Here is a 12,369-nt window from a genome sequence, read left to right on the forward strand (position 1 = left end):
ACACACCGGGTTTTCTGGAGAATGTAACTTGACAAATCCGCTCGAACGGGACACGTGGACTTCAACAGCGGGGCCTGGGGTGGTCGCCCCACCTCCCACCAAGAGACGCCGCTCTTGATCGAGTTACTCTGACAGAGTGACTGTGGCCGTTTCACCACACTGACTGACAGTGAACCAGTGCGTCCCTACCGATCTCGAGTACCACTGCAAGTTCTTTTGCGCCCACTCTCTGGTACGGTACACTGCACGGATCGGTTTGTGTATTGAACGGCGGAACGAACTGCAGAAACACGCCATGCAGTACATTGTGTCTCAGTTCACGGAGTGACAGGTGGGCGCCTCAGAGGGCCATCTACTGGAAACTGCTAGTATTTTTAGGGAGCTACATTTATAAACGTACAACAATATGAACAATCCAACTTTGTTAGCCCACGTTTTAACTGGGCATAAAACTTTGTCATACCCAAACCTGTCCCTTTCTAATTATGTAGGCTATAGGGTAGCTTAATCCAAAACTGAAATTAATTTTGTCATAAATGATAAAAACGCTCGCGTGTTGTGTTTCTTTCGACATCTAGGCTATAAAAATGCTAGATTATTAATTTTGTTGTTTGATTCTCGCATTGTTTATATTGGTTGGTGGCTAGTTGTTACATTACAATTTTAGACTTTAAAGTTGAATATAGCTTGCTATTTTTGAAGCGAACGAATCAGTGAATCAAAGATTCAAATAATTTTGGTGAAATGAACGAAATGAGTCGAATTACTAAAAAAAAATTGTTTTGCAAATCTCAACAAAACGACGCGCCGACTGACGCCCAGTAACAACATCCTGTTACTTGAGATTTCTCAGTCCCACCTCCTGTCTCTGATTGGTTAAAATATCTCCTAGTATGTACCTGATTGACTTGAAAACCTGTCGATCAATCCTTGACGTAGCTAATCAGTCAAGTGAACGGTTGACAATTTACTGTTTGTATTTAAGGATGTTTGAGTTTAACGTCATGTGTCCTTCCAATGAAACTGTTGCGCAGTCTGCGCTTGTCAGTTTTAAGGCTTTCAGGTCTAGCAGATGGGCTCGGCTTCAGATAAGACTGCTGTGACGGAAGTTATGCTGCCCGGCTGCCTTGTTCCTGTTCATTATTAATAATCTGGATTGCAGGTTGCCGTCGCCACCCGTGGATTTAGGATGTATTCGCCAAGCACAGTTCGAGTTCTGGTCGATATGGATGGGGTCCTGGCCGATTTCGAGACCTCATTGTATAAGAACTACAGATCTCGCTACCCCGACGAGCCCTCCATTGAACCGAATGATCGACGGGGCTTTCTGGCCGGGGACCAATACGCAGCCATCAGGCCGGACCTCAGGGTGAGAGACCGTATAGAACTGGATTAGCTACAATTAATGTGTTATCAGACGTACTTTATTCTGCCTTCTACAAACGGTTATTTCAAGAGATTTACATGTCACATTAACCAAGGCTGTAGAAAAGTAAGGAGACCGTCGCTCTGTCATGTATTCCGTTTCGCTTTAACACCTGTGCTCTATCAGGGCTGTTCATCGATTGTTTTGTTGCTTTAGAAACGAAAAACTGCGCGTCCCAACTCGGATGTGATCGCTTCAAAGCAGAATTGTGCAGCCTGCAAACTACAAAAAAAAAAATAAAAAAAAAATTAGGCTTCTCACATTGTTTACACCTCAGGCGGATTTCTGAGTGGGCTGCCCGCTCGGTGAGCCCTCATGGCTGTGTGGATGTCCTCCAGTTTTACAAAGACTTGGTGTTTGAGCGATGGGCGACTGGGTGTGTGCCTCACCTCTGATGGACTATCATGCGCTGGAGGTCTGGCTCTGGAAATGAGGGGACCAGGGAACTGAGTTGATTAAACGATCCATGCGAGAAAATATTTATCTCTTTGCACTGATGAGAAACAAACAAAAAAAAAGTACTAATGCATTGAGGAAAAAAAAAAACAATTGGACTGGAATTTCAATCTTCACTGCTGAAATAACAAGAAACGTGCCGATTAACGGGAAACAAAACTGTGAAATAACGGATAAAAAAAACCACAAACTAAGCCCAAACGCTGCATTCTTAACTCGTACTGCGTGAACAAACTTTTCCTTATCAGACATACTCCATACAAAATGTTTATAAATTCCTCGTTTTTAAAACTATGCAAATCTTAGTTAAACCTTGTAAAATGATAGCATATGCCCACTAAACTAATACAGAACTCCATCCCAGCCTTCATGCTTACACCTATTTATTATTAGTCTTGAAACACACACTTACTAATCGGCTAACTCACATCGCAGACGCTGCTGTGAATAATTTAATTTACTGTACTAGTGATGTTACAATGCGAGTGGCAGAAGGGCCATCAAAAGGCCATGTATGCCCTGCTGCCATTTTTGCTCTAAATCTATTCTCCTGAAATTGAAGAGTTAATGTACACATAGATAGATACTTTATTAATCCCAAGGGGAAATTCACATACTTCAGCAGTAGCAGCATACTGATAAAAAACAATATGAAAGAGTGATAACAATGCAGGTATAACAGACAATAACTTTGTATCATGTTAACGTTTACCCCCCCGGGTGGAACTGAAGAGTCGCATAGTGTGGGGTCTCCTCAGTCTGTCAGTGGAGCAGGATGGTTACAGCAGTCTGTCGCTGAAGCTGCTCCTCTGTCTGGAGATGATCCTGTTCAGTGGATTCTCCATGATTGACAGGAGTCTGCTCAGTGCCCGTTGCTCTGCCACGGATGTCAAACTGTCCAGCTCTGTGCCTACAATAGAGTCTGCCTTCCTCACCAGTTTGTCCAGGTGTGAGGCGTCCCTCTTCTTTATGCTGCCTCACCTGCACACCACCGCGTAGAAAAGGGTGCTCACCACAACCGTCTGATAGAACATCTGCAGCTTCTTATTGCAGATGTTGAAGGACGCCAGCCTTCTAAGGAAGTATAGCCGGCTCTGTCCTCTCTTGTACAGAGCATCAGTATTGGCAGTCCAGTCCAATTTATCATCAAGCTGCACTCCCACATATTTATAAGTCTGCACCCTCTGCACAGCCACCTCTGATGATCACAGGGTCCATGGGGGCCTGGGTCTCCTAAAAGCCACCACCATATTAGCTGTATGCCAACATTACTCAAACAAGCTTGGCTGGTGAAACGTTGACATATGGCAAAAAAGTGTAAATACATTGAATGTATGTGGCAGGACACAAACACAATACTTGAACCACAATGTAATGAACGTCTAAATTAGAGTAAGCCATCCTAAGTTAGGGTGTTCTTATCATGAGAAGTGTAATGATTTTACTTCATGAAGCAGAAGTACACAATAAATATGAATAGTTGTCAAATATTTGAAATATTAAAACGTGTGCTTTAATTTCACTGTTTAAATATTCTCGATGGTAATAGAGGGGTGTCATTTCCACCCTCTGATAGAGATCCATAGATGGCTTGATCGCTAGTCAATCACTGACCTTGAATCAGTCGTCAGACAAATCAGCCTGCAGAAGTGGCTGGCCGGTGGCATTCAGAGGGTCACATTTCTGGGTGTTGTGATCCTAAAGGTGTCCTCTGGGGTTAAAGGAGTACCCCACCCAAAATCTTCACACATTTCTCTATGTAGTTCGTAGTGATGACTCGGAAAACATTTTATAGTCCTGTCAGTTTATTAAACATGGTGAGAAAGTTTGTATGGTATAACAGAAGCCAATGGTGACCAATGCTGTACAACAGCAAACGATGGGCAAAAATGTCAAGTTACTTGTGTTACACAACTGGGTAAGTGAGGTGCGCGGTTATGCATTCAGAGTGTGTAAAATAAGGTTCGAGAGACACTTCTGCATTGATGTGCACTCACGTTTCCAGATCACGTGGGATTGCGCTTATGAGCGGAAGACAGGACTCTTGACCAGCGACTGAGGGGAGAGGCAGATCTTCAGCTCACTAAGGCAGTGCATGTCCGGTTTACGACGTGCAGAGATGTTTCCGCAGGTGTAGTTTTAATGATACTTAAGTGATCAGTTATTTTGTGTTTTACATTTGTAATTTATTTAAAACACTTTTCAGAGATCGGTTTTCATTTTGACATTAAAGAATCTCTCTCTGTTGATCAGTGTCAAAAAACGTCAAATGAAGTCCACTGGGAATCAGTATTGATTAACAATTCACGATGTAACATTTTTATTTTGTTCCTGGGTACAAAGTGTGTTTTCCTAACCCGTTATGCCTAAAAAAAAATAGAAAATAGCTGTTGTTCCACAAAAACTTTGCTTTTGTGATCAGGACAATGATATTTTGAAATTTGTCTGTTTTCGAGAAAATTCTCGATTCGCATTCAATACTGAGTAGCCTTCTAGAATATTCTTGAACTGTTAGAATTGTCCAGAAGTTTCTAGAATTTTCCAGAATTATCTAGAACTTTCAAGAAACTTTTAGAACTTTCTCGGACTCTCCAATAGTAGTCATACAAGTATAAAAGCACAGGTGACTCGAACCAACATTTCGGTTTATGTTATTTTTTTGATTTGATTTAGATGGCATCAAGAGGTTGCTTGCACCCAGCAGATACATTTTGCTACGTCGGTGGACAATTTATAAAGAAAGTATTCCATGAAAGCATGTCGTAAGATGTGCGAGGCCTACAAGGCATATTTCGGCATGCCTGTCGGATATCAAGACAAGCCCTGGGCACCTCATTTCACACGCGAATATTGCAAGAAAACTCTTGAAGGTTGGTACAGGGGAGAAAAAGAGAGCCATGAAGGTTGCTATCCCGGCAATTTGGCGGCAAGAATGCGCCTCAAATCGTTTATCCAGACATTCCTTCTTCCATTGCCCCAAGACCACACTGCCCCGAGCTGCCCGTTCCCACTCCTCCGAAGAGGGATCAGCCATCTTCAGGAGACAGCAGCAAGTCAGATATTGCAGATCCAGATTGCGGTTTCACAGATGCGGCCGAGGAGAGAAGGCCAGACTTCCCTAAGCAGAAAGACGTCAACGATCTGATCCGAGACCTTGGTCTTACCAAGTCCAATGCTGAGCTTCTGACATCCAGGCTCAAGCAGTGGAACTTGTTGGATGAAAGCGTGCAAGGACAGTATAACGAAAACATGATGGGGGACTTCTTCGAGAAAGCGATTTGCAGTACAGTCGCAAATCTAGAAAACCTACTCATTTCTGACCCTTTTTGAGTGGTTTTGACTGTCTTTGTCTATTTACCATGCAAGTGTTGTTCTTTATCAGACCGCATGAACGAAAAGATACAAATTCCCTTGTTTTGTCACCATAAATACGAAATTTTCTGGGCTGTGGTCATAAAATCAAAGTTTGTGCTGAATGTAGTCATTTTTCCATAGGCTTTAGAAATAAGCAGTTGAAATATAACTCTTGGAAGCCAGGAACAAAAATTGTTACATAGTGAATTGTAAAAACCTCCAAGGGGATGAATTTCTTTATATAATAGGCACTGTGTATACTGCGTCTGTTTTCGGTTTGTCTACAGCCCATATGGCGACAGGGTGCTTTACTTGTAAAAGCAGAGCGTAATCAACAAGGCTGGCACCGGGTGCTTTGTGTTTTTTTTTACAGCCTAAAATAGCAAGCATCTATGAGACACCGGGGTTCTTTCTGAATTTGGAGCCCATCCCGGGAGCCATCGAGGCCATGAAAGAGATGAGCAACTTAAAAAAGTAAGAAATATTTGTTCTAAATGAGACTGTATTATGCTAAACTTGTGACTTATAATATAGGGTGGTCCAGATCTATTTATGCAAATTTTAATACAGTGCAGGAAAATACAAGACAAAAGAATTGTTTGAAATATCTTGTAATAAACGAAAATGGACTTACATTCGATTAATTCACTGATTTTTTTCCATGTATCGATCTGCAAAAAAATAATTTTTTGTGAATTCTCTATGTAATAAACTGCATGATTAGATATGGACCACCCTCCCTGTACAATGCCCATTGTCCTGCATTAAAGTCTGACATTTGTTTCTTACGGGTATTCAGTGGTAATGGCCGTATAAAGGAAGTTTAGGAACACAGGTTGCTATGTTTTTGATGTGTTTGTTATGAACATTTTAATAGTAGATGCTGAAACACTTGCTAGTTGGCCTTCTTTCCTCCAGAGAGGTTGTCCCCTTTTCAGGTTTTGCCCAAACACCTAGTTGATTTCAACGGCTCAGAGGGTGTCCATATTATTTGCTTCTTCCATTTCAGCACTGACTGGACGGAGGTCATCGACTTGGCATGTAACCCGAGTGTCCACCTTTTTAACTCTATTCAATATTAGTGAAAGACCATGCCCAAAAGCGATAAAAGAAAACGGGAGGTAGACACATAGGACTGTGTCCCCACTCACCATAGCAGCAAGATCATAACGTGCGCGGATGACACGGCGGTGGTCGAACTCATCTCGGGCATACAGGGGATGAGGTGGAGCGGCTGTCAGAGTGGGGCTGAGTCAATAACCTGCTCCGTAACACCACAAAAATGAAGGAGCTTGTTATTGACTTCAGAAAAAACAAAACTGACATCCAGCCACTCATCATTGGCGCGGTCTGTGTGGAGAGGGTCCCGGTGTTCAGGTTTCTAGGCATTGAGCTGGAGGATGACCTGACCTGGAGCGCCAACACCAATGAGCTGCTGCTGAAGGCGGCGCAGCAGAGACTGTATTTTCTGAGAATCCTCAGAAAGAACCATCTCCCCAAAAATCTGCTCCTTGCCTTTTATCACTGTTCCATCGAGAGCGTGCCCACGTACGTACGTACGGACTGTGTGTGTGGTACGGCAGATAGGAAAGCGCTCCACAGGGTCGTCAAGACAGCGGAGAGAACAACTGGTTCTATCCAGTTATTGGTTCCTCCCAACTCTGGAACAAATCTACACCTCCTGATGCCGTGAAAAAGCAATGGACATTTCACAGGATTCATCACATCCCGTGAGAACCCATTGCCTCTTCCAGCTTTTGCCATCGGGCAAGAGATACGGAGCAATGAAAACCGGGACAAACCGCCTTAAAAACAGCTTTTATCCAAAAGCAATCATGGCCCTGAACTCAGATTAAAATTACTCCACATCATTCTCTCCCAATGTGCACTTATAGACCTTAAGTCAACCAGTGCAATTTGTATATTTTGTAACGTACTTTTATTACTATTCGGTTTGTTATTATTCTCCCTCGTCTTTTTAACTCTTATGCCTCACACTGGCACCTTCAATTTTGTTGTTCCTTTGTAAAAGTGACAATGACAATAAAGATCTATTATCTATCTACAGGAACCCCAAGTAATAAACACAATCACAGTAAAATACTTAATCATACAAAAAATAGCATAACTGTAAAATTGACTTTTTGTTTTTGTTCAAACTCCTGCGAGTCCGTAAAATATTCTCTAAGAAATGTCGGAGTGTCAGCTCCATGTAGGGATCTAAGTAACAGATCACAATGTGGGTGCTATGGTGGCACAGTTGTCCACATTCTCCTGCTTTTCAGTTCTAGTCCAGTCATGGCCTCTGTGGAGTATTCCCATATTCTCCTTGTGTTATTCATTTTATTTTTTTAAATTGGATGTTCAGAGTTCTTGCACACATTTCAAAAACATGCAATTCAGGTTAAACAGCAACTCTAAACTGGTCCAGTGCGACGCACTGGCGCGCCATTCAGGGTTGGTTAATGTATCGTGCCTGACGCTACTGGACTAGATGGAGACTTACCCACAATCCTCTACTGGATGGAGTGCTGAGAAAATGAACAAATTAAATGGAGCAATAAAGTGAACATATACAGTAAAACAAAGATAACTACGCATTTCAAACTAATGCAGAAAATGTTTACCATTGAATATTCCAGTATTGGCATTAAAGTGTTTTAAAACACGCTGTAACCAGTGGTGCCACAAAACGTGTGATGCTTTCAAGTGGTTTGATTTTTAAGGGGGCTATGCAATGCTTAGCTGTAAAGGGCACTTGAATATCATTTCAGATATGGCCATCTCATTTCTGTGAATGTCCACTCTGGCACTAATGCACTTCTTTGGTTTTTCTTTTCTTTTCAGCACAGATGTATTTATCTGCACCAGTCCATTAATGAAGTACGAACACTGCGTCCAGGAAAAGGTATCTGCACAAAAATAAGAGGCGCATTCCAATTTCCCCCCCCAGAAAAGGGTGTCTAAATTGCATTTCTTTGGTTGTACGGTAAATATGATTGTCACCTACAGGGACATCTGCACCATTTCACCCGTTTTCTTGCTGTCCCTATAGTTGTATTATTGTGGGGCGAATGGAACTCACCAAGTTGGTTATTGGGTTAGTCTACTGTCAAACCAGAAAGAAAGAAACACACGCGGCGCCTGTCTAGTTAAGCACAATTACTGCTGATCGGACTCTCCCAGGGGATCACCTGTTCCAAAGAGCTCCCTCCGGCAAACGGCTTCGTGCAGTGAAAGCTAAAACGGCGCGTCACCTAAACAGTCAAATGTCCAGTTATTCTTACTAATCAGGTCTGCTCTTCTATCAGTATCTATGTACACCTGCATACTGGGCTGCCTGGACATCTCCATCAAACTCTCTCTACTTTTTTGTATTGCCCCTGTAATGCGGCATCATATTTTATCATTTTATATTTATCTTCTGTATTTTGTGTTGTCCTTGTATTTTGCCCAAATACTAATCAAGATAAATTCCTAATACACCTTAGTGTATCTGGTCAATAAAGTGAATTCTAATTCTCATTTACGAGTGATGCCTGCAATGCCAGTCACTCCTCGTACTCCACACAGCGTACATACCACCATCTTCGGAGTGAACAACATACAGGTGTCCCCAGATATCACCCAGGCCAAAACACTACTTTGGCCCCCAAGAATATGCTACACCCACTTTGGTTATATGCCACTTACCAAACAACAAGGCTTTTCTTTTACTGCACTGCTCTTCTACTCCCCAGTCAGAAAACCCTGCCGGAAAAAAATAGCAGTGATATTTTCTACATCAGTCCTCTAGACATAGATATTTAAAAGCAACTTGGCATTTATTAAACTAATACCAGTAGAAAAAATATAAAACAGACCAGTAACGGTGCATTGCACGATAACGCGTAGTGAATACACTTGACTTGCTCATTCCTAGTTTTCAGACTCTTTCTCTGTACGTTTAACATTCGTTTGCTCAGAGGTTGATGCGCTTGCTACTTCCTGAGCAGCTCTTCTCTCCACCCTAGTGGCCCGCTTCTCTTTTTACGTTGGCATCTTTTCGCATTAAAACTGATTAAGTCAGTGTTTGTGTTGCAATTACTGGTACTTAAGTCTTCAATGTGCCTCAAGAATGATTTAAGATATGAAGTGGTAGGGGAAGCGATGGTAGGGATGACAACGACGCATGCATGGCTACTATTGTAGTTGATTCTACAATAAAATAAAAAGATGAATAACCATAGAGGTTAATCATCATCCCGAAAGCTGATGGTGGACGTCACGTAGTATATGGGTACCAAATTTCAGGTCAATAATTCAAACAGTGGTGCAGTGGGTAGCACTGCTGCCTCGCAGTAAGGAGACATGGGTTCGCTTCTTCGGTCCTCACTGCATGGAGTTTGCACAATCTCCCCGAGTCTGTATGGGTTTCCTCCCACAGTCCAAGGACATGCAGGTTTCTAAATTGGCAATTCTAAATTGTTTCTAGTGTGTGCTTGGCGGTGGGCTGGCGCCCTGCCCTGGGTTTGTTTCCTGCCTTGCGCCCTGTGTTGGCTGGGACGGGCTCCAGCAGACCCCTGTAGTTAGGATATAGCGGGTTGGATAATGGATGGATGGATAATTCAAATGGTTTGTGAACTACACGTGATTTAAAATCGTGGACAGACAGACAGCCATTGTAGCATATTATACAAGAAGATAAAGTCTGGACGTACTGTATATAGTCTTAGAAAGCCTACTGAACATTAGCAGCAGTGTCAAAAGGGGATGTTGTCCTGGGTGGCTTTTAGATTCAGCAGTTGGGCTGATAAATGAATTGTGCCTCTCCATCATCCAGATAGAACAGTATCTCTTTCCCTTGACATCCCTGTCTATGACATCGCTCTCTGCTCTCTCGGATGGACGGTTATTTATGTCAAGAAACTCAAATGGGATTCTAAAAATCGGGCCTCACGATATATACACACAGTGATTTGCTAGATATCCTGCTGATGGGCAGCTCTGCCTAAAAGCTTTGATTAAACTCCAAGTTACCCGTGCAATCTCTTGCTGTCTCCAGTTATTTTACTATTAAGTTGTAAATTATTTGATCATTTTAAATCAAGAGAGTCATAAATTTAGAAAACAAGAATGAATGACGGTGCATATGAAGTCATATAAACAAGAAAGGAACAACGTATGCATTAACATGCATTAAAGTCAAATTATGGTTACAAAAAAAAAAAATAAAATAAAAAAAGGAATGCAGTTGTAGTTGTAAATTGTCTTCAAAGTTCATTGAACCCCATTTGAAAACAACACTCCTGAGGCAGCCTGCACCTTAATGTTGTTCCAAAATATTTGTATCCCTCCATTATGATAGTGAATGTTGTCATTTTTAAAGACTCATCCTCATTTTGCCCTGTTTCAGTCATTATCCAGAATGACCCAGACTGAGATCAGAGGAACGTTGGCTCCTACTTCATTGATCTAATGCTCACAATATTTCCAGCACTGTACCATTTTAATGATCAGCTCTCTCTGTCCTCACTTTTTCTTACGTCTTCAACGTAGATAAATTCCTCCAGTGTACCACAAAGTACACATTCTTCACATCTTAATACTGAAAAAAACTCTCAAAGGAGTTGGTCAAGTCATACAAAACAGGTTAAGTAAGACCCCCTGACAATATGCAGCAAGTACAGACTTTCCAGCGCGATTTTAACTTTGCCACTGCAGAACTTCAGCTGCAGAAACAGATCCAGCCCCAACAACATGTGCTTCTAGTGCAGCTTCCACGGAGTGTGTGCTGGACACAAGAGTCTCCATATAAGCCAATCTTCTCCCACCATTGCTATAAAATATTTGTATAAAATTTTCACACACAGCTCCCAAGTTATCTGCTGGTTTGCTGGGCCCAAATTGCTCCCCGTGACCTTATCAAACTCCCACTTGAGTCTTCATTTTGTCCGTTGCTTTGTTGTACTTTTCCTAGTTAGTTGAATCAGAGTATGGCAGATTTTTTTTTTTTTTTTTGTATCTTTTTAGTATACATGGGTGGAGAAGCACCTTGGCCCAGAATTTGTGGAACGTCTAATTCTGACTAGAGACAAAACTGTTGTGTGGGGCGATCTTCTTATAGATGACAAAGACCGTATAACAGGTAAGTCAGCAGCAGTTCAAAGTGAACTGTGACATGAAAGACACTCCTCTGGATTCCATTTTCACATTTATTAGAAAATGTGGTGTGGTATATCAATATTAACACCTTCAGGTCTTGCCAAATAAAATCATCAGTATGTCACATATTAAACCAAAATGTTACTGTCAAATGGCACCAAATTAGAACGCTCCGATTTTCCATTTGTAGGAGTCTATTTACTGATATCTGTTACCTGCTAAATTGACTTTTTTTTTTTTTAAATATGTAAACCACTACCAAACATAAAATACCCTGTAAAATATTTTTGTCATAAAGTCTCCCAGCATAGTAAGAAGCTCTTACTTGTTTACAGGAGTCGAGCCCAATCCTTCATGGGAACACATTGTCTTTACCTGCTGTCACAACACACACTTGGATCTGAAGCCCCCTCGCCGCAGACTGCAGTCCTGGGCGGACGACTGGAGGTCCATCATAGACAGCAAACGGAAAACCTGACAGTGGCGTTTAACAGATGCAAGCCGGTAGTATAAGTTGGTCCATTTGGAAATAACGGCCAGAGAGACCCAAATGAAGCACCTAAAAGAAAATGTTGGGTTAGGGTAAAATGTTAAGAGAAAATGTTATTTATGAATATTAAACTTTTCACAAAGCGAGACATTTATGGAGTCTGTTTGAGGAGTTGGGCTAGACATGGGGATGTGCTTAAAGGAGGTGGAATAAGAAGCAAAGATGAGAATTTTGTGATAGAGAAGCAGAACCATCAAAAGAAAAAACTGATGTGGCAAGTCAACAGTGAAGAGACCTGGGCACACGGGTGAACTAGAGGCTGAAAACGGGCACTGGAGTGTGGGTGTCAGGCAGGAGCTTACAGAGACAGAAGAGATGACACCAGATGAACAGGAGGCAGTTTTCATAAAAAAAAAAAAAAACAGCATGATGACTTGGATGCAACGATTTTCTAATAAGTTTCTAGATAGATAGATAGATAGATAGATCTTTATTAATC

At 41.8% G+C, this 12,369-nt stretch overlaps 1 protein-coding gene across 1 annotated transcript; it reads left to right on the forward strand.

The window, feature by feature from the left end:
- The first annotated feature begins 947 nt into the window (after positions 1-947).
- Positions 948-12,173, forward strand: LOC120517167 (5'(3')-deoxyribonucleotidase, cytosolic type-like). The gene is made up of 5 exons (XM_039739327.1): positions 948-1,369; positions 5,610-5,710; positions 8,084-8,144; positions 11,249-11,363; positions 11,716-12,173. Exons 1-5 carry the CDS (start codon positions 1,190-1,192, stop codon positions 11,856-11,858), a joined length of 600 nt encoding a protein of 199 aa, XP_039595261.1. The 5' UTR covers positions 948-1,189; the 3' UTR covers positions 11,859-12,173.
- Positions 12,174-12,369: the final 196 nt, after the last annotated feature.

The sequence above is a fragment of the Polypterus senegalus genome, chromosome 17, assembly GCF_016835505.1.
Source record: "Polypterus senegalus isolate Bchr_013 chromosome 17, ASM1683550v1, whole genome shotgun sequence".
NCBI classification, from domain to species: Eukaryota; Metazoa; Chordata; class Cladistia; order Polypteriformes; family Polypteridae; genus Polypterus; species Polypterus senegalus.